The 22,132-nt window shown below is 40.5% G+C and overlaps 4 protein-coding genes across 4 annotated transcripts; all 4 read right to left on the bottom strand.

Moving 5' to 3' along the window:
• Nucleotides 1-759: 759 nt before the first annotated feature.
• LOC103720378 (peroxidase 5-like) lies at nt 760-2,548 on the bottom strand. Its single transcript, XM_008810048.3, has 4 exons — nt 2,271-2,548; nt 1,813-2,004; nt 1,507-1,672; nt 760-1,403 (listed from the first exon to the last, which is right to left on the bottom strand). The coding sequence occupies exons 1-4, from the start codon at nt 2,490-2,492 to the stop codon at nt 985-987; spliced, it is 999 nt and encodes a 332-aa protein (XP_008808270.1). The 5' UTR covers nt 2,493-2,548; the 3' UTR covers nt 760-984.
• A 4,397-nt stretch (nt 2,549-6,945) lies between these two features.
• On the bottom strand, nt 6,946-9,909 carry LOC103720392 (peroxidase 5-like). The gene is made up of 4 exons (XM_039115497.1): nt 9,689-9,909; nt 9,368-9,556; nt 8,376-8,541; nt 6,946-7,548 (listed from the first exon to the last, which is right to left on the bottom strand). Exons 1-4 carry the CDS (start codon nt 9,896-9,898, stop codon nt 7,139-7,141), a joined length of 975 nt encoding a protein of 324 aa, XP_038971425.1. The 5' UTR covers nt 9,899-9,909; the 3' UTR covers nt 6,946-7,138.
• Nucleotides 9,910-11,838: 1,929 nt separating this feature from the next.
• Nucleotides 11,839-13,758, bottom strand: LOC103720374 (peroxidase 5-like). Its single transcript, XM_008810045.3, has 4 exons — nt 13,514-13,758; nt 13,023-13,214; nt 12,615-12,780; nt 11,839-12,517 (listed from the first exon to the last, which is right to left on the bottom strand). Exons 1-4 carry the CDS (start codon nt 13,730-13,732, stop codon nt 12,099-12,101), a joined length of 996 nt encoding a protein of 331 aa, XP_008808267.2. The 5' UTR covers nt 13,733-13,758; the 3' UTR covers nt 11,839-12,098.
• A 4,235-nt stretch (nt 13,759-17,993) lies between these two features.
• LOC103720376 (peroxidase 5-like) lies at nt 17,994-20,536 on the bottom strand. Its single transcript, XM_008810046.4, has 4 exons — nt 20,318-20,536; nt 19,997-20,185; nt 19,425-19,590; nt 17,994-18,619 (listed from the first exon to the last, which is right to left on the bottom strand). The coding sequence occupies exons 1-4, from the start codon at nt 20,525-20,527 to the stop codon at nt 18,210-18,212; spliced, it is 975 nt and encodes a 324-aa protein (XP_008808268.1). The 5' UTR covers nt 20,528-20,536; the 3' UTR covers nt 17,994-18,209.
• Nucleotides 20,537-22,132: the final 1,596 nt, after the last annotated feature.

The raw sequence follows: 22,132 nt of genomic DNA on the forward strand, positions 1-22,132 counted from the left end.
ATAGGCCCATGATACACAAACACCATAACCCGAGAAGGCTATAATATCAAAATTAGGCCTAGTAAGTTCCGAATCTTCCGAAACCAAGACCAATGGTGTATTGGTTCAGGTTGGGTCGGGTCGAGTCATAAGATTGGAAATCCAAAATTGCCCCCAAAATTAAATGGAATAGGTCGGGTTAGAATTTATTAAACCTAGACCCAACTTGAAAAATAAAATTGGCCCAATTAAGAACCCAATCTGGCCCCATGGGTCCTTTAAATAGAGTTGGATCGAGTCTAAGCGGGTCCCAACTTGGCAAAAATATTTTTTTATAAAAAAATCCCAAGTCCTCTTATTTCCAATCCATGGGTTCTTGGGGCTCTTGCTCTTTTGCACTCCCTGCATGCTCCCACCACCTCCTCTCCCCATCTGGCACTCTCTTCCCCTCCCGAGCCAGCCAGATCCGATGGATCGTTCCCAAACAGACCTTTAGCTAGCATGTAATAGATCGAGTATACCTCCAAAACATGAGATTACGAGAAGAAGTATATGGCAAAGCTTCTCTTTATTAGGGGAGAGAACACTTCATACCTAAATTTCACACTTAATTAAAGCTAGATCTACGAAGAACATGAAACCAATGACCCTTGATCTGAATCAAGTTCAGTGCTTTGCCCAAATTGCCCCACATTTTATTTTTCTTCTTTTAATTTTTTTTAAAATAATAATTCTGCAATCACCAGAAGGATATGTGCGAGGAGGACTCAGACCTCTTACTGCAATATAAAAACAACAATGTCACAGACTTTGGATTAAAAAGAAAACATGTCTTCCAACATTATTATCGCATCATCATTAGTAGTTCTAGCGACACTCAAAAGACTTAAAATAAATGCTGAAAGCCAGCCCAAAACACACTTAACTTCAAAACACTAGCAGCTACTATTAAATAGCCAAGATACTGAAGAACATCAGGCACCGTGGATTAGTGGATATATTCGGTCAATTGAATCCGTTCACCACCCTACAGTTGCATCTTATCTCTCCCTCGCTTCCAGTGAGGACTCCAATCTTGCCCATCTTCCTCATTGCTTGTCCGAACTTCTTCTGGAAGCCCAACCAGTCGGCTGCATTCTGCCACACCTTAGCTGCCGTCGCCGGGGTTGACATCAAGGTCTGGTCGGAAGTGAACAGGCCACGGTTCACTAAGAGATTGCTATAATAGCTGGTGTCAAACGTGCTTGGGCTCTTTGGATCCATTGGCACCTCCTGGTTTGCACCACTGCTCGTATTCGGGCACTCTTGCTTCAGTTGGGCTGCATACGCTGGGTCCAAGCTCGGGTCCTGGCTGAAGGCTGAGTTGAAATTGTAGAGTCTGCTGCTGAAGGAGCTGCAGTGGGACTGGCCAATCGTATGTGCGCCTATAAAAAGCATTTACAAGAATTTAGATAACTAGACGTTTCCTTTCAAGCTTTTGCCGTCACCACGGTACTGGGAGAGTACTGTATGCTTCTAATACGATACCTGAGAGGATTATCATCTCATCCTGGCTCAACCCTTTTTGAGCAAAGCTTTGAGTGAGTTGATTGAGGTCAAATGACGGAGGAGGGAGATTTGTCAACGCCTCATTTGCTATCGAAACCCTTCCATCTCTTCGGCCTGCAGGGACTTCGTAGAATAGTCCTCCAGTCTGTGCAACATGAGATATGAATCGATCTAAGTTACAAGCATTACTGAATTCTTGTGGACTGTTAAGATGTCTGCTAGAATCACGGCTTGCGTTGGTTGGAGCATGCACGATGGACAATCTGAGAAGTGAAGCGAACCTACCAGCACGACAGCATCTCTGGCGGCAAATGCGACGATATCAGCACATGAAACCATTCCCTTGCACTCTGCCTCCAATCGTTTCTTGGCATTGTCGATGATCTCAAACCCTTCCAGGCTCGGATTGTTTGGCGGAGCGTCCTTCTCCGCCATATTATTTGGCGTTGAATCAATGAGAATTGAACCATCACAACCCTAAGATCACAGCATCCCGATATCATTTTTCAATGCAAGAAAAGTAACTACGATGCAAGAAAATATAGGAGGCATTAGGAACACAGTTTTCAATGTAAAACACCAACTAAGGATGTTAGAAGGCGGCAAAGCAGCAGCACATCATTCTTCTGTCGAACTTTTGTACCTCAGAATTGCACCATACAACCAAGACATGTCATTTTATAAGGCAAGCAAGAGAAAAGAAACCACGTAATTAACAAAGGAAGAAGCTTTAGGGAACCAACCCTCACGAAGCAATCATGAAAGTGCATCCTCACAAGATCGGCAGCCAAGCCAGCGTCGCCCGCCACGGCCTTCTTAACCTCATCCAGGACAATGAACTCAGCTTGAGGGCAAGTCTTGCCATAGTAGCCCATATGGAGCTCATAAGCTTCTAACTTTGTAGCACTCAGGCACAAGGCCACCGCAAAGGCTAGCAAAACCTCTCCTCGCCTTCCAAAAGCCATCGCTATCTCCTCTACCTCTCTCACTCCGCCTATGAACTTGGCACGATCATGGCTTGCGTCGAATGACTTATTTATAACGAAAGAACGTGAAAGAAGTTCCTTTGTTTTACTCATTGAGCTGATTATTTAGCGAGCGTGGCCATGTGCGGACAAAGCTGAAGCCGGATGGTGGATCGAATGACTTTTACGCAAACAACTCTTGTAATATATTTCCAACTTGCTCGCCGAGAAGCTTCAAACTATCGAATCAATTACCTATCTAATTAGCTAGTGATAACGTTGAAATTAAAGATCGAGTTTAGGACCTTCTTAGTTCAGTTCATCCATGGAGTCGCAATTCTCAGTCACCCTCCATTTCCATATCACATAATGGTGTATGTTTGATAAACAGATCTCTCCAATTCAATTATGAACTAGAGAGGATCCAATTTGTTGCCAAATCAAACTAGATCTAATTCAAAGTATTGGTCAGAAGATTCAAATGATATAGGGTCGACGTCACCTTTGAAGGCGCATGGGTGAACAGAGTAGTTTCTATCGGGATCTGTTTTAAATGTGTATTTTGTTCCACATCACGTGTGCATCCGAAAAGGCAGAGATCTTTAATTAAACAGGGCCAATGTTCTTAATTAATTAATATTTAGCTTTCTTGGTAAGACCCGAGATCGATATAAATGCATGATATCATACCAACTCCATGACTTATTATAATGCGGGCTAGGAGATATTATAGTATGAGCATTTTTGGTGTTACCATGGATCGGTCATAATATTTGTGATCGGACACTTCTTAGGGCACCTTAAACATGGAGTGTGTGGCTGATGATTCTAAAATGCACTCGATATTTAGTCCACAAGCAAAAATGGTTTATCATATTATTAGCTTTATTATTCTTCCATTCTAAGCCTTAGATATAGGTGGCGTGTAGGAAAAAATACTTGCGATGCATTCTGCTGTTGACCAAATCATGTAACAAACTTATATAATATATATATATATATATATATAGTACCATAAAAGTCATGGAAGCTAGCAGAGAGGAGATGGGTGTTAAATTGTGGCCAATTTTATTCCATCAAAATTTCTTCACAATTCATAATAGACTGCCCACCACCACCTCAAATTTCGTTGGCATTATGCTCTCGTTGTCGTTCATATTGAATGGGTATTTCCACAAATTGGATCAATGGTTAGGGTTCACATACTTGAATGGGTATTTCGTTTCATCCCCAATCCATGCAAAGATGGTGATAAGTGTTTTTTTTTTCTTAAAAAAAAACGTGGAATAACGTCCATCAGATTTTGTGTCAACTGAAGATATCCCGGCCCCTAGTCTTGCAACGTGTCACGTTCTTCCTTCAATAGTTTATTCGATTATTTTTTACACGAAAATCCAAGTCTCGAGAGTACTTTAGTACTTTACAAGGAACGTGCTCATGATGAATTATGAATAATACAGCTAAGGCCGGTTGTTAAATATTTTGTAATCCAATGGTGAAGGGAATCCTTCGATAAACTCCCACTAGCTTGTTCCTTACACCATCACATTTAAAGCCTTAATTGGTTGACATTGACTTTATGACATGATTGCATTTTATGGCCATAAATCTACAGCTTTTCCTTGAACTTTCTGCATCTTGCTTTGAGCAGGAAAAAGGAAAAAGAGGGGGAAAAAAAACAAAAGGATAGTACCACCACGTTGGTTTGAAATTGACAGGCACGATTCAAAATTAAGCAACTTGGCTCGGTACGTACCCACCAGGGCCCCACTTATGTCAACCCATGCAGAGTGTGGGGCTGGGTTTGATTGAGTTGGATGGACTTGGTCATGCTGCAAGTAAAATTTGGATGGAAGTTTATTTTAGAATCCAAGGTCTAGGTCACTACTTTTAGTTGATAGTTTTGGATTGGGCTAAGTAGCCTATGCCCGATTTGACTTCGAACCAAGTCGACAATTTTCTACACAAGCCTAAGCCTAAACATCACATGGATGAACAACATCATGGTCCCACCACCACCAAACCTTGGTTTCGGTGGTACCACCACTTGCCATTTGAGCAACAGGTCGAGGGTTTGACTCCAAAACCGTCCTCAAGGATGAGATGGGAGTAAGAGGAGAAGGGCACGGATTAGTTTTTTCTATCACACACGCCAAATTAATGAAGTCCCAGCTCATGTGCTAGTTTGAAAACTGAGTTTGCATGACGGCGACAGAAATCATATACGTTCATCCATTAGATAGGCTCCATATCATGATACAACCAATTTAAACTTGAACCGAGCTGAGTGCGAACTCAAATTCAAGTTTGATTTAAGTTTTGTTCAAATTTGAATTAATATTTAATAGGTCCTAAATTAAATAAACATCCAATTAAGGTTCATGAAATGGCCCTAACACCATTGACCTCTGGAGATATATATATGTGAGTGTATGTGTACGTTTGTGTGTGTGTCTCTCTCTCTCTCTCTCTCTCTCTCTCTATATATATATATATATATATATATATATATGTATGTATGTATGTATGTATGTATGTATGTATGTGTGTGTGTGTGTGTACCAATACATGTATGCATAAGCCTAACCAAGCTAAGCTTAATCGACTATAGTCTACATTAGGCTCGGCTGGAAATCAATTTTGGGCCTAGCTAGATTTCATGAGCTTGAGTTATTCAAATTACCTGAAACCCCTATAGATGGCTTCTCTATTTAAGAGCTATCAAAAGTATGAAGTATATATACTATGTATTATTCTTTTCATTAGAAACTACGACTTTGGTGGATTCTTTTTCTGTTATTTTTGGGTCTCTTTTTTTGTTGTTGTTGTTGTCGATCCACCTGCTTTACAAAACCTGTTGTTGTTGTTGTTGTTGATGGGTCTGTTTTGGATGGTGGCATGCGGGGAGGCGCGGGCTTTGTTATTCGGGACCCGTCTGCCAGGGTTGTGGCTACCGGTGGCAGTCAGTTATTTGACACTTCGGTTCCGAGTGCGGAGCTGAGTGCAGCTTGGGCGGGCCTTCGCCATACACGGTATGTCTTACAGGCTAGGTCCGTCATCCTGGAGGGTGACTCGGCCACCGTCATCAGTTGGATCCAGGGGGGTCCAAGGGGTGGCGGTAGTGATCATCCCTTGCTCCGTGACATTTGGGCTACGGCGGGGGATGGATGGGCTTTTCAGGCCAAACATATTTATCGTGAAGGGAATGGTGCCGCGGATTGGGTAGCTGCGTACATAGCTCGACACTCTGGAGGCACCTTGTGGATTGGTGATGGGGAGTTGCCCTTGGCACTCCGAGGTATCCTATTTTTTGACCTTATTGGGTGTATCCGATCCCGTCAGGTATGATTCACCCGCATTAGCAAAAAAAAAAAAAAAAAAAAAAAAAAAAAAAAAAAAAAAAAAAACCCGCTTAGGTCACCTTTGTATGGAGTCCTTGTGTCTATACGAAACAGCTACCAACATGTTGCATGGTTAAGTATAGCTACTGCCAGGTTAATAATTCCTCCTTACGGAATTTTTTCTTTTGCAGCAGTGTGCTATAGTTACAACCTAGCTATATGGTGCTAGAAATTTCTTACTAAAGTACCAAGGAGACGTACATAAAGACAAATGTTTGGCATCAGTTCGAGCATAGGATGCCCACATGAACGTGACTCCAGCAGGACTGATTGAAAGGATTGATGATGCAACTGTAATTTGATTGACTTCATCTTAGGTAGTTCTTATTACCGTAAACCTCTAAAATTTAAATTATTTGTTTTCTTCCATCCACCTTCGCACCATTTTAAATCATTGCCATTTTTTGATTTGAATTTGCTTTCCCATGCCATTGTTTAGTGGTCTCCATTGCATTGAAATCTAACGGACGAATTTTGATGGATGCAACATTCATTCATTAGTGGTCTCCATTGCATTGAAATCTAACGGACGAATTTTGATGGATGCAACATTCATTCACTTTCACAAGCATGTTTCATCATGCAAGATAAGGGCAAAAGATGAGAAATGATAAGAACAAGGAAAAGTAAACATTCCATATCAACTTTCCCCAACAAAACCCAACATGACAAGCTTTTATAGAGCCTTTTCCTCTTAATCATCAATAGCGGCCAACCCTAGTCCTGAAGTTACAATAGAAGAAACCTTCTAGCATACTACCTAATGCCTATCAACCGGGCATCAAATTAATTACATCCTATAACCAAAAGACTTCCAGATTAAGATGCAAAACCCCCAAAAAACCTTTCAATAGCCTTTCGACAAAACACAAATAAATCAACCAAAATGAACCAAATTTATTTGGGCCAGTCTGTCCTAGCTAGTGAAAATTTAGACATTTCTCAACGCGTCCAATTCCCGAAAGCTCTTGACAAAAAAACCAAACTATGCTGAGCCATTAGCTATTATGCAAGTTGGTCATATTTCTTTATCAATCATTTTACAGCTCGTCCATTGCATCATTATTTTTGATGCAAAACACCCCTACACCGACACCAACATATAAAAGACCATACATATCTTATATTTTGCATAGGATTAATCCATCCACATGGACTTGTATTATCAAGCCAACAGAAAACTAAACCGTCATTCTCTCTCTCTCTTTTTCCTATTGTGGGGGATAAAAAAGTAATTGGCACTCCTTAGTTGATAGCCCTGCAATTGAGACGTATCTCTCCATTGCTTCCGGTGAGGACACCAACCTGACCCATTGCCACCATGGCTGTAGCAAACTTGTTTTGCCAGAGCAAGGAATTGGCAGCATTCTGCTTCACGTGACTCGCGGTCGTAGCTTTCGATAGGAGGGTTTGATCTGATGTGAACAAGCCTCGATTCACAAGAATGTCATTATAGTAGTTGGTGTCCACGATGTTTGGGCTAGGAGGGTCCATTGGGACGACCAGGTTCGAGTTGGTGCTCCCCTGGGGGCATTGCTTCTTTAGTTGTGCAGCGTAAGTTGCATCCAAGCTTGGATCTTGTTTCACGGTAGTGTTGAAGTTATAGAGTCTATTGCTGAAGGAGCTACAGTGAGATCGGCCAATAGTATGTGCCCCTACAAAGGCAGATCAACCATAAGCTAATGTTAAAATTTTACTAGGTAAATCCTTTTATCTTGGGATGATTGAAGATTATTATGAATGTAGACCGATGATCAAAGTAGATCCCTTTTACTAATTCTTGAATAATTGGAGATTAAAGTTTTACTTCACTAGTCAAAATAACAAATTTTTTTTGCATATTAGCCCTTACAATCTTTTCAATTTACATGTCAATTCCTTAATTCTTTAAATGCACATATTAGTCCCTGAATTGTGTAATCCATTGTATATATATGGCTCTTTACAATATAGTTAACCGTAAGTTTGGATAAATATTTGTGGAATATGTCCTAACTAAGTTTATGTTATTAATGGTCTGAATTTTCTAGGCCATCTTACCTTTAGTTCACACGATGATTTTATAGTTTACCCACACTAATCAATCATATATTTTTGATTTAAGTTTGAGTCTCCATAATTCCTTTTGATTTACAAAGTAGTCATTATAAATACATGGTTCCTTATATGTACAAGTTAGTAACGGCAAGAATCAACTATATCCCTCTGTAAAAGATAGAGAGGGAGACCTAAGCCGACATTCCAATTAACCATGATATAGTAGGAAAAACCTAAATAACAATCTAAATTATGTTTTGGAAATTGGAACAATATTATTGTGCGCCTATGAATCATTCATGCTTTCATGCACATGTGCATTCATACAAACCAATTTTTATTGGATTCAGTAACGAGATTGGGGCAAGTCTAGTTTATAAGTTAGTGTACAGCTACCTAGGGAGATTCAAATCCAACCCATGATGAGTCAGTGACCGGGCCTTACCGGAGAGGGTGACCATTTGATCCTGGGTGAGCCCTTTAGCTTGAAAGCTCTGGGTGAGCTGATCAACGTTAAAGCTTGGAGCTGGCAAATTAGCGAATGTGTCTGACGCCAATGAGACTCTTCCATCTCTTCTTCCAGCCGGGACCTGATACGAGATCCCTCCAGTCTGCACAAGAAAGCAAAGAGACCCAATTCAAACCCAATAGACCTGATAAAAAACATGAGCCTTTTTGGATTTGGAACCTTAAATTCCCAATTCAAACCCAAATAGACCTGAACCGATGCGAAGCTAGCATACAATATATTTCAAAATCCTCCTTGAATATAAAAATTTAGCCAAATATTTTGTGAATAATTTACATTGTTGATTATAATTATATGTGGTCATCAACCAAATTTTATCAAAATATATTTTTTGATATTGTTTACATATTGGTTACAATTATTTTATTGTTTAATACGTTTATAACATAATTATATGTGATTATTTTTGACCCACTTTGATCCCAAAAATTTGGTAGCTAGATTGATAAAAATACTACTAAATCTGACCTGATCCAATCCAAAATGAACTAAATATTTAGGCTTGGATCGATTTTTTGACCTGATTAAAATATGGATTGGATTTCGAACTATTTGTCCTTGATCCAATCCAACTCGCTTGCAGCCCTAACCACAACACAATGACTTTACCAACTGTTCTTTGGTCGCTTGCATGAGTTAATTTACATGGTCGAATTCCATGTTAAATATTTCTAAGACAAGGAATAGTCATTAACTCTCAAGGGATAACTCGGTCGTCCCATCTATTTCCATTTTAGAAAGCCATTCAGCAGGGATGGTGCATGCGTGGCCTCAATTTTTTATTTTCTGCATTGTGATGTTTAAACAAAGGTGTGAGCGATCCATCTTCACTGAAAAAGCGAACGCATTTAGTACCAAAGAGCTTGCTCTAGTTTATTGACGACACAAGTTATGGTATATAGGATTACCAGTGCTATGCTATCCCTCGCTGCAAAAGCAAGTATATCGGCACATGAAACCACTCCATTGCATGTAGCTTCCAACAGGGCCTTAGCACTGTCAATGACTTCAAACCCTCGGAGGCTGGTGTTGATCGAAGAATCCTTCTCTGCAGTGTTGGTTGAAGTTGAGTCTATGAGAACGGACCCATCGCAGCCCTGCATAATGAAACAAGAGAATAATGGCGTACTTCTTATCAACTTCCAAATTGCATACTATTGTAATATTATTATAATGATCAAGGACCGAGGAAGGTGGTAGGCATGAACAAAGAGCTCAAGTTAGCTTACTCTAACGAAGCAGTCGTGGAAGTGCAGTCTCACAAGTCCAGCAGCCAGACCGATATTACTAGCGACTGCCTTCGTAACCAGCAGCTTCACAATAAGCTCAGCCTGAGGACATGTGGCGTCATAAAACCCCACTTCAAGCTGAGCCTCCAGCTGAGAACTCAAGCACAAAACCACCATAACTGCTAACACTATCTCTCCCCCAGACCCCATCTCTCTCTCTCTCTCTCTCTCTGTTCGAACTCAAGTCTTACTTTGCCACTAACGAAGCTTCACCATATGCCTATTTATAGCTCAAAGATACTGGATTCATTTGGCGCTGGGCATCATAAGGGGAATGGTGGCATGTGGGAAACACGCTGGGATCGCGGCTCACTTGACGGGTGGGTGTGGAAAAGGCCTTCCATGCGGGCACAAGACGACGCTCGGCGTATTGTGAGATGGGTCCATAATGTTAATAAACATTGAACACAATTGCATGCACTTAGTGGAGTGGAACAAAGGAGAGGAGGAGGTGGTCAATATATATATATATATATATGTATATAAGCGGCAACGTCGACGTTGGTGGAAGCCACCATGTATATAGAGGCTGTTATCATAGGGATGGATCGATAAAGGGATACTAAAATAAGACAGCTCGGCGACGTTGCTGCAAGGCGCGTCAATTAGCGACCGCGATTGTAGGCCATGCTTCCAGCGTGAGGTTTGACTGGTTGAGTACCGGGTATTCGATGGTGGATTTGGCGGAGAGAGGTGGTGAAATAGTTTGACTGCTGGTAGGTTCAGTACAAGGTGGCAAGTTGGACTTAAGGTGACGTTCGTGGAATCTTTTGCACTTGGGTTGGCGCATGCTCGGAGGTGAGCATGCAAACTGTGAAGATGGGCCCTGGAGATGGACGGACTTCTGCGTGCCACCGTAGCTGATGGAATATCATGCTCTAGAGAGGCGTGGAGGTTTTGTTTTGATTCGGAATTTCGCATTTTTATGAGAATAGGATTGCCACAACAAGGAATCCAGCGGTGCTGAAGCTACAGCAGATGTCCACGATTGCCAACTGGACCGATCTCAGCAAAACATCCTAGTCTTCTCTTTTTTTTTCTTTTTTTTTTCTTTTTTCATTTTTTTTTTGTGCTAGAATGGAAGTATCATACATAATTTGTATGGATTCTAACTTGTGTTGTGCAAAGATCCTGGACCATTCCCTTTATATATAGAGAAGATCTCACGACTAGCCTAGCCACAAAGGCAGGCCTTTCCAACGGTTGGCTTGATAAAATCTTGTAATTAAGCATAATTAAAAACCAAAATAAACATCAAATAATGCTAGAATATATGAGTCAAAATAATCAAAACCATAAGATTGGCTTCTACAAGGGTAGCCAGCCCACCTGCACTCACGAGGCATCGTGAAGCCTAGCATGGCTGGCGGACACCAGCTGAATGCTTGTGCATGCATAGGAGGGTACGTAGCAGCCCAAAAGGCTCACATATCCGATTATGTTCCATTGGTAAGAAATATCTCAAATGCAACCTGTCTTCCATTAATTTTTCCAATATGGAACTAAAATTTAATATTGAACTGGAAGTGAAATAAAGGTTTAAATGCTTCAACTTTTCCAACCAAAAAATTCAAAAAAAAATCATAAATAATTAAAAATTGCCCAGCATTCTCCTATAAAAATTCAGCTGCAGATGCCCAAACAATAATAAATATAACCAGCGAAGGAGCAATAATAAGCTTGGTCTTCAATCAAGTTTTTTGTGTTTAGATTTTAATAACTCATGAATACAATACGAATCAATTAGGACTTAAGCAGATTAACACTATTATGTCCTCGCAGCAGTAGCTTAATTTCATGACAGTTGAAAGGTTAGCCTAAACTCATAGTCTCGTCCTCACGACTTCTCCCAAGTGCTTCTAGGATTCTTATGGCCTAGTTTCTCGTAGGCAGGAAAGTTTAATTTGAAACCATTAATAGTGCATGCCCCTCATTCATGCCTAAATTTCACACTTAACTAAAGCTAGATCCACGAAGAGCGTGAAACTTACAATCAATGGTATGAGTGAAGTTCGGTGTTTTACTCAAATTGCCCCTCATTTTATTTTTTCTTTAATATTTTAAAAATAACAATTATGTAATCACTATAATAATACGAATGAGAAGGATTCAGGCCTCTTATTGCAACATAAAAACAACAACGTCGATGGCTTTGTACTACATAGAAAAACATGTCTTCCGACATCATTATTACCCATCATTATTAGTCCTCACATCGCTCAATTAAAGATTCAAAGTAAATGCTGAAAAATTAACTAAAACACATATAACTTCAAAACACTCGCAACTGTTACTAAATAGCCAAGATACTAAAGAACGTCAGGCACCGTGGAGTAGTGCATGCATGCGGTCAATAGAATCCGTTCACGACCCTACAGTTGCACCTTATCTCTCCCTCGCTTCCAGTGAGGACTCCAATCTTGCCCATCTTTCTCATCGCTTTTCCGAACTTCTTCTGGAAGCCCAACCAGTCGGCTGCATTCTGCCTCACCTTAGCTGCCGTCGCCGGGGTTGACATCAAGGTCTGGTCGGAAGTGAACAGACCACGGTTCGCTAAGATATTGCTATAATAGCTGGTGTCAAACGTGTTTGGGCTGTTTGGATCCATTGGCACCACCTGGTTTGCACCACTGCTCGTATTCGGGCACTCTTGCTTTAGTTGGCCTGCATACGCCGGGTCCAAGCTCGGGTCCTGGCTGAAGGTTGAGTTGAAATTGTCGAGTCTGTTGCTGAAGGAGCTGCAGTGAGACCGGCCAATTGTATGTGCTCCTATAAAAAGCATTTACAAGAATTTAGATAATTATTCTCCTTTCGAGCTTTAGCAGTCACCGCGGTATTGGGAAAGTGTGTGCTTCTAATACGATACCTGAGAGAAATATCATCTCATCCTGGCTCAACCCTTTTTGAGCAAAGCTTTGAGTGAGTTGGTTGAGGTCAAATGACGGAGGAGGGAGATTTGTCAACGTCTCATTTGCTATCGAAACCTTTCCATCTCTTCGGCCTGCAAGGACTTTGTAGAAAAATCCTCCAGTCTGTGCAAGATGAGATATGAAGTAATCAAAGTTACAAGCTTTTACATGTGTAGGCTCCGTGTCCTAAGTTAGCTGGCCAGCTAAACGTTTATTGTTTGCGATCATACTCTTGCGGAAATTTTACGTTCCGTTTTATCGTTACTGAAGTTTTAGGAATGTTAATATGCCTGCTAGAATCAAGGCTTGTGTTGATAGGTGTATATATATAGGATTGACAAACTGAGGAAGTGAAGCGAACCTACCAGCACGACAGCATCTCTGGCTGCAAACGCGAGTATATCAGCGCATGAAACCGTTCTCTTGCACTCTGCCTCCAATCTTTTCTTGGCATTGTCGATGATTTCAAACCCTACCATGCTCGGATTGTTTGGTGGTGCATCCTTCTCCGCCATGTTATTTGGCGTTGAATCAATGAGAATTGACCCATCACAACCCTAACATCATAGCATCCCAATGTCATTTATTAAATACATAGGTGACAGTAATTAGTTGTTCCCCCAATACAGAACTAGCCACAATGCAAGAAGATATAAGAGGCATTAGAACCCAGTTTTAATTAATTCCACGTAAAACACAGATTAAGGACGTTACAAGGCAAGCTAGCGCAGCATTTTTTGTTAAACGTAACTACTGTAGCTGAGAATTCCACCATATTACCAAGAGAAGTCATTTTATAATAAGGCAAGAAAGAGAGAGAAACCAAGTAGCAAAGAGAGAAGCTCAGGGAACCAACCCTAACGAAGCAATCATGAAAGTGCATCCTCACAAGAGCGGCAGCGAAGCCAATGTTGCCGGCCACAGCCTTCTTAACCTCGTCCATAACAACGAACTCAGCTTGAGGGCAAGTCTTGTCATAGTAGCCCATATGGAGCTGAGCTTCTAATTTGGTGGCACTCATGCACAAGGCCACCACAAAGGCTACCAACACCTCTCCTCCCCTTCCAAAAGCCATGGCTATCTCCTCTACCTATCTCACTCCGACTACGAACTTGGTATGATCATGGCCTGCATTGAATGACCATTTATAAGGAAAGAACGCCAGAGAATTAAGTTCCGTTATTTTACTCATTGAGCTGATTATTTAGCGAGCGAGGCCATGTGAAGAGAGCTGGAGCCGGATGGTGGTTGGGGCCAAATGGTGGTGCCAAGTGGATCGGCTCATCCAAATGATGAATTAAGTAGCTGAACCTCTACGTATAAAATAGTGGCAAGGCGTGTGGTGGTGTAGGGAGGACAACAAATATTATATATTTCGGTCTTGCTCGCCGACTTAGGCTGAGCTTTTGCATGCAATGAATAGAGGAAGAAAGAAAAGGAGGGGAAAACGAGAAACTAGAGGCTGAAGTTGGAAAACCAGAGGCAGCCAGTTGTCAAACCTGACCATTCGATCAAAGGATGGTGGACGGATCCATGAATATTCAAAACACCACAACGATTTCTACCACTTTCAATGTAAGACTATTCATCAACATCCACTCTGATCACTTGGAATTCGATGGGCGGTAAGTGCACGGAGGTATGAAAAGGTAAGAGGATTGTAGGTTCCGATGTTATGATGGAGTCCAACTGAAAAACTCGGATAGGTAGCTAACCGGTCCATGATTAATACTTGAACACCACATGGGTTGCTACTACTTTTGTTGGGAGATCTTTCCTAACCCAGCAAACTACTTTGCTCCACCGAGAAGCTTCAAGCTATCGAATCAATTACCTGTCTCATTATAAGTGATAAGCTAGAAATAATTAAGGATCGAGTTTAGGACCTCCTTAGTTCAGTTCAACAATGGAGTTGCAATTCTCAATCACCCACCGTTTGTATATCACATACTGCTCTATAATTGATAATTAGATCTCTCTATTTCGATTGAAAACAAGGAAGAATCCAATTTTCTACCAAATCAAACTAGATCCGATTCAAAGTGTTGTTCAAAAGATTGAAATGATATAGGATCATCACCTTTGAAGGTGCACGGCTAAATAAAGTGCTTTCTATGAGGTTCTGCTTAAATGTGTATTTGTTTCGCATCCTGTGCGCACCTAAAAAGCCTTAGATATTTAAACAAGGTCAAGGTTTTTTAATTAATAATTTTTTAGCTTTTTTTGGTAAGATCCACAATGGATACAGATGATAATAGAGCCAACTCTCTAACTCATATGGACCAGGAGATATTATAATACAAACATCTTTGGTGTTAACCATCGGTCAATCATGATTCTGTGGGCATCTTAAACAAACATGGAGAGTGTGCAGCTGATGATATCTAAAATGCACTAAGTGTGCAGTCCACGAGTAAAAAATGGTTTATCATATTATTAGGTTTTATTACTCTTCCATTCTAAGTCTTAGACGCGGGTAGCGTGTAGCAAAAGATACTCGAGATATATCAGGCTGTTCAGCAAACCATAGAACAAACTTAAATCATATATGTTAAAATAATACCACAAAAGTCATAGAGGCCAGCAGAGAGGAGATGGTCTTGATTTGTGGCAAATTTTATTCCATTAAAATAATCCATGATAGATTGCCCATCACTACTCTCTTTTTTTCTTCTTTTTTTCTTTTTTTTTTGGGGTAAATGTAGCAATTTATATAGCTCTAGCTTGAGAACATCCTACCAAATCACTGGAAAATAAAGAGTACAAAGGAGAGGAAATCTCTCTTATAGATTCCGGCGCATAATATTGCCGGCGAAACAACTAGCAACCAGTACCAGCTGTTTCCGACCAATTGTGCTGATCGGGCTATGACTGCATGGCTCACACACTTGAGTAGGTATTTCGTTTCATCCCTAATCCAAACAGAGATCATGATAAGATTCTATTTTTTTCTGAAGAAAAAAAAAACGTGAAGGAACCGGATTTTGTGTCGACTGAAGGTGTTCCGGCCGTAGTCTTGCAGCATGTCACCTTTTTACTTCAATACTTTATTCAATAGTTTTTACAAGACAATCCTAATTTAATTAATAATTGAGAGTACTTTACGAGGAACGTGGTCATGTTTGACATCAACCATATCTTCCAAGCATGATCCGTAATCGAGCACTATAACTATTTGAGTTAGTCAAGATCGGAATAAAGCAGCTCAGCATGGTCGCTTAAATATTTTGTAAGCAAATGGTGAAGGAATCCTGCTCTTTTATTCTTCGACAGACTCTCCCTAGGTTGTTCATTGCACCATCGCTTTGAAAGCTTCAATAGGTTGACATTGACTTTATACGTACGTCAGGATAGCATTTTATGGCCAGCAATCTACACTTTGAGCAAGAAAAAGAAAAAGGGGACAAAAAAAATAAAAGGACAGTACTATGTACCATGTTGGTTTGACAACGGAGCTTTATTATGCCTAAACTAGAGAGGCACGACTCAGATTAAGCAACTTGGCTGGGAAAATACCCACCAAGGCCCGACCCAATCAGTAAAATCAACTGATTCCGAGCCTCACTCAGCAACCTAAACCCAAGCAGTCTTCAAAATGTCAACCCATACCAAATCTGGGACTGGGTTTGATTGACACACTTCGATCCCAAAAGTTTAAAAAGTTCTAATTAACCACCAAAACTTCATTTCGTTGCAATGTGACCCAGCAGTCTATCTGAATCCAGACATCGTTAACATAGCGAGAAAAAAGACCAAAATAATCTGGATTTAGAGGAGATGGACCGTAGCTTTCAGGCAATCTCAAAGCATTCTATCGTCTATGATTCATCCACTAGCATAGATTTTAAAGCGCTCTATCCTCGATCACAAAGCATTGTCCTTTATCATCCATCCGTCCGCACAGATCTTAAAAGGCTTTATCTCTATTATCCATCTACCTGCACAAATCTCAAACCGCTCCATCCTCTCTCATCCATCTATCTGCATACATCTTCAAGCACTCCATCTTTTATAATATCTATCCTCATGTAGATATCTCAAAGTACTTGGTTCTTCTATCATCCAACCATCTACATAGATTTCAAAGGGTTTCAACATCTGCAATCCATTCATCTACAAAAATCTCAAAGCACACCCATTCTGTATCATCTATCCGCTTGCGTAGATCTCAAAGCATGCAATTCTTTGTCATCCATCTGTCTGCACACAACTCAAAGTGCTCGATCCTTTATTATTTATCCACCTATATGTATGTATATATGTATGTAAGTGTGTGTCTATACATACATACATACATGCATGCATGCATGCATGCATATATTTATATATATACATGGACTATGCATGTGTGCATGAGCCTAACCAAGCTTAGCTTAATAGTCTACTTTTGCTTCAACTTGAAATTAACTTTGAGCCTAACCAACATATTGCATGGCTAGGTATAATTACCGCGAGGCTCACAAGTCCTACTAATAGATTTTTTTTCTTTTGTAGTGCGTGATATAGTTACAGCCTATATGGTGCTAGAAATTTCTTAGCAAAGTACCAAGGAGACGTACACAGAGACATTTGGCGTCAGTTCAAGCATAGGAATGTGACTCCAGCAGGACTGATTAATTGAAAGGATTGATGATGCAACTATAATTTGATTGACTTCATCTTATTCTTCTAAACCTCAAAAATTCAAATTATTTGTTTTCTTCTATCTACCTTCGCGCCCATTTAAATTTATTTATTTGATGATTCACTATCTATAAAAAGATATTATACAGCATCATTGCCATTTTTTGATTTGAATTTCCTTTCCCATATCATTGTTTGGTCTCTATTGCATTGAAATCTAATGTACGCATTTTGATGGATGCAACATTCATTCACTTTCACATGTGTTTCATCATGCAAGATAAGGGCAAAAGATGAGAAATGATGAGAACAAGGAAAAGTAAAGATCCCACATCAACCTTCCCCAACAAAACCCAACATGACAAGCTTTTATAGAGCCTTTTCCTCTTAATCATCAATAGCGGCCAAATTTAGTCCTGAAATTACTATAGAAGAAACTTTCTAGCATACTACCTAATGCCTATCAACCGGGCATCAGATTACATGCTATAACCAAAAGACTTCCAGATTAAGATGCAAAACCCCCAAAAAACCTTTCAATAGCCTTTCGGCAAAACACAAATAAATCAACCAAAATGAACCAAATTTATTTGGGCCAGTCTGTCCTAGTGAAAATTTACACATTTCTCAATGCATCCATCTCTGGAAAGCCCTTTGACAAAAACCCAATTATGCGGAGCCATTAGCCATTATGCAAGGTGGTCATATTTCTTTATTAATCATTTTACAGCACCTCCATTGCATCATTATTTTTCATGCAAAACACCCCTACATTGAAGCCAACATATAAAAGACCATACATATCTTATATTTTGCATAGGATTAATCCATGAACATGGACTCTTATTATCAAGCCAACAGAGAACTAAACTGTCATTCTCTCTCTCTTTTTTTCCTATTGTGGGGGATAAAAAAGCAATTGGCACTCCTTAGTTGATGGCCCTGCAATTGAGACGTATCTCTCCATTGCTTCCGGTGAGGACACCAACCTGACCCATTGCCACCATGGCTGCAGCAAACTTGTTCTGCCAGAGTAAGGAGTTGGCAGCATTCTGCGTCACATGGCTCGCGGTCGCAGCTTCCGATAGGAGGGTTTGATCTGATGTGAACAAGCCTCGATTCACAAGGATGTCATTATAGTAGCTGGTGTCCACGATGTTTGGGCTAGGAGGGTCCATTGGGACAACCAGGTTCGGGTTGGTGCTCCCCTGGGGGCATTGCTGCTTCAGTTGTGCAGCATAAGTTGCATCCAAGCTTGGATCTTGTTTCACGGTAGTATTGAAGTTATAGAGTCTATTGCTGAAGGAGCTACAGTGAGATCGGCCAATAGTATGTGCCCCTACAAATGCAGATCAACCATAAGCCAATGTTAAATTTTTACTAGGTAAATCCTTTTATCATAGGATGATTGAAGATTATTATGAATGTAGACCGATGATCAAAGTAGATCCCTTTTACTAATTCTTGAATAATTGGAGATTAAAGTTTTACTCCACCAGTCAAAGTAACAAGAAATTTTTGATATTAGCCCTTACAGTCTTTTCAATTTACATGTCAATTCCTTAATTCTGTAAATGCATATATTAGTCCCTGAAATTATGTAATCTGTATATGGCTCTTTACCAATATAGTTAACCATAAGTTTGGACAAATATTTGTGGAATATGCTCTAACTAAGTTTATGTTATTAATGGTCTGAATTATCTAGGCCATCTTGCCTTTAGCTTACACGGTGATTTTATAGTTTACCCACACTAGTCAATCATATATTTTTGATTTAAGTTTGAGTCTCCCTAATTCCTTTTAATTTACAAAGTAGTCATTATAAATATATAGTTCCTATATGTACAAGTTAGTAACGGCAAGAATCAACTATATCCCTTTGTAAAAGATAGAGAGGGAGACCTAAGTCGAAATTCCAATTAGCCATGATCTAGTAGGAAAAACCTAAACAACAATCTAAATTATGTTTTGGAAATTGGAACATTATTGTGCGCCTATGAATCATTCATGCTTTCATGCACATGTGCATTCATACGAACCAATTTTATTGGGCTTGGTAACTAGATTGGGGCATTATAAGGTGGTGTACAGCTACCTAGGGAGATTCAAATCCAACCCATGAGTCAGTGACCGGGCCTTACCGGAGAGGGTGACCATTTGATCCTGGGTGAGCCCTTTAACTTGAAAGCTCTGGGTGAGCTGATCAACGTTAGAGCTTGGAGCTGGCAAATTAGCGAATGTGTCTGACGCCAATGAGACTCTTCCATCTCTTCTTCCAGCCGGGACCTGATACGAGATCCCTCCAGTCTGCACAAGAAAGCAAAGAGATAAAGTCTAATTTGGACAAGTTTTCATTTAAAAAATCCGCCCATGATGTGCAGGACCCCCATGGGCTGTTCACAAGGAAGGCATGGGCCCAATCATGCTAGGGCGCCCATTAAGCACATAGTCATTGAGTTTTCAGTTCATGGTCAACCAATAGCATTCAGTATTGTCCAAAACCCAAGTGGCCTTCCTTTACCAATTTCAACCGATATTTGCCTTCTACCAAGTTGATGTACAAAGTTCCGAAACCCATATAACTAGGTTTAATTCCTGCTATGTCGGCAACCCTCCGTTATAAAATTGTATTTGTCTCTAATATATATATTCATACACACCAAAGAGATTGCTCTAGTATATTGACGACACAAGCTATGATATATAGGATTACCATTGCTATGCTATCCCTCGCAGCAAAAGCAAGTATATCGGCACATGAAACCACTCCATTGCATGTAGCTTCCAACTGGGCCTTAGCACTGTCTATGACTTCAAACCCTCGGAGGCTGGTGTTGATCGAAGAATCCTTCTCTGCAGTGTTGGTTGAAGTTGAGTCAATGAGAACGGACCCATCGCAGCCCTGCATAATGAAACAAGAAAATAATGACGTACTTTTTATCAACTTCCAAATTGCATACTATTGTAATATTATTATAAAGATCAAGGACCGAGAAAGGAGGTAGGCATGAACAAAGAGCACAAGTTAGCTTACTCTAACGAAGCAGTCGTGGAAGTGCATTCTCACAAGCCCAGCAGCCAGACCGATATTACTAGCAAGTGCCTTCGTAACCTGAAGCTTCACAATAGGCTCAGCCTGAGGACATGTGGTGCCATAAAACCCCACTTTAAGCTGAGCCTCCAGCTGAGAACTCAAGCACAAAACCACCAAAACTCCTAACACTATCTCTCCCCCAAACCCCATCTCTCCCTCTCTCTCTCTCTATTCCAACTCAAGTTCTTAATTACTTTGCCACTAACGAAGCTTCACCATATGCCTATTTATAGCTCAAAGACACTGGATTCATTAGGCGCCGGGCATCATTCGGGGAAGGGTGGCATGTGGGAAACACGCTGGGAATCGCAGCTCAGTTGACGGGTGGGCTTGGAAAAGGCCTTCCATGCGGGCACAAGACGACGCTCGGCGTATTGTGAGATGGGTCCATAATGTTAATAAACATTGAACACAATTGCATGCACTTAGTGGAGTGGAGTGGAAGGAAGGAGAGGAGGTGGTCAATATATATATAAAAACGGCAACGTCGACGTAGGTGGATGCCACCATGCATGTATATAGAGGCTGTTACCATGGGGATGGGTCGATAAAGGGATATTAAAATAAGACGGAGCTCGGCGACGTTGCTGCATGGCGTCAATTAGCGACCGCGATTGTAGGCCATGCTTCCAGCGTGAGGTTTGACTGGTTGAGTACCGGGTATTCGATGGTAGATTTGGCAAAGGGAGGTGGCGACGAAATGGTTTGACTGCTGGTAGGGTCAGTACAAGGTGGCAAGTTGGACTTAAGGTGACGTACGTGGAATCTTTTGCCCTTGGGTCGGCGCAAGCTTGGAGGTGAGCCAAAAAACAGTGAAGATGGGCCCTGGAGATAGAAGGACTCGTCTCTGTGCCACTGTAGCTGATGGAATGTCATGCTCTAGAAAGGTGTAGAGGTTTTGTTTTGATTCGGAATTTCGCATTTTTATGAAAATAGGAACGCCAGGACCAGGAATCCTGCTGTGCTAAGGCTACAGCAGATATCCTTGCCAACTGGACCGATCTCAGCAAAACATCCTTCTTCTTTTCTTTTCTTTTCTTTTCTTTTCTTTTGAAGGGGGGATAAGATCCTCGGTTAACGCTTTAACTAGAGCGGCTACAGTACGTATATCTTTTCGAAAATACAAAAACACTACAAATTGGTGCATACGGTAGATTTTGATAAGGCCATATAGGCCCTTCGTTAGTGGTAATTAAGCATTAATGAAATAATAAAAATTATATGACAAACTAATTATAAATAAAATCTGAAATGTAATTTATGAGTAACAAACTGAAAATTGGAAGAACCAATATATGAGATGTGCTAGCATTGCCCTAAGACTAAGAGTAACAATCTAATGCTTCGGAGCTATAATTGGTCCTGATTCCATGCACCAAGCTCCTCCCATATGCAGCATAAGGATGTGGAAGGCTTTGCTCTAATTTAACTTCTTCAGTTGTCCAAAATCAATACTTTGAAAGTATACAAAATATGAGAAAAAGTAAGGTAGTAGATGTAGTAGAATTAGTAGAATGGCTATTGCAAGGAAAAAGAGAGAATTCTGATTTGTGTTTGTACTATAAAGTGCTTGGACCATGGCCTTTACATACGGCCGATCACAACCAGCCTGGCCATAATGTCCACTCCAATGGCCAGTGTGACGAATCTTGTAGCGTAAAAAACCAAAATAAATATCAAATAATTCTAGAATATTAAGTCAAAATAATTGAAAGCAGAAGATAGGCATCTAAAAGTGTGCACCCTCTTATCTAT

Source organism: Phoenix dactylifera, chromosome 2 (assembly GCF_009389715.1).
Source record: "Phoenix dactylifera cultivar Barhee BC4 chromosome 2, palm_55x_up_171113_PBpolish2nd_filt_p, whole genome shotgun sequence".
NCBI lineage: Eukaryota > Viridiplantae > Streptophyta > Magnoliopsida > Arecales > Arecaceae > Phoenix > Phoenix dactylifera.

Coding starts and splice junctions, on each gene's coding strand:
- LOC103720378 (XM_008810048.3), bottom strand. CDS start 2,492: ATGGCTTTTGGAAGGCGAGGAGAGGTTTTGCTAGCCTTTGCGGTGGCC. Junction 2,005..2,270: donor TTCATGATTGCTTCGTGAGG/GTTGGTTCCCTA, acceptor CTGTGATCTTAG/GGTTGTGATGGTTCAATTCT. Junction 1,673..1,812: donor CCAGAGATGCTGTCGTGCTG/GTAGGTTCGCTT, acceptor CATGTTGCACAG/ACTGGAGGACTATTCTACGA.
- LOC103720392 (XM_039115497.1), bottom strand. CDS start 9,898: ATGGGGTCTGGGGGAGAGATAGTGTTAGCAGTTATGGTGGTTTTGTGC. Junction 9,557..9,688: donor TCCACGACTGCTTCGTTAGA/GTAAGCTAACTT, acceptor TTCATTATGCAG/GGCTGCGATGGGTCCGTTCT. Junction 8,542..9,367: donor CGAGGGATAGCATAGCACTG/GTAATCCTATAT, acceptor TTTCTTGTGCAG/ACTGGAGGGATCTCGTATCA.
- LOC103720374 (XM_008810045.3), bottom strand. CDS start 13,732: ATGGCTTTTGGAAGGGGAGGAGAGGTGTTGGTAGCCTTTGTGGTGGCC. Junction 13,215..13,513: donor TTCATGATTGCTTCGTTAGG/GTTGGTTCCCTG, acceptor CTATGATGTTAG/GGTTGTGATGGGTCAATTCT. Junction 12,518..12,614: donor TGAGATGATATTTCTCTCAG/GTATCGTATTAG, acceptor TGCTTTTTATAG/GAGCACATACAATTGGCCGG.
- LOC103720376 (XM_008810046.4), bottom strand. CDS start 20,527: ATGGGGTTTGGGGGAGAGATAGTGTTAGGAGTTTTGGTGGTTTTGTGC. Junction 20,186..20,317: donor TCCACGACTGCTTCGTTAGA/GTAAGCTAACTT, acceptor TTCATTATGCAG/GGCTGCGATGGGTCCGTTCT. Junction 18,620..19,424: donor TCAAATGGTCACCCTCTCCG/GTAAGGCCCGGT, acceptor CTGCATTTGTAG/GGGCACATACTATTGGCCGA.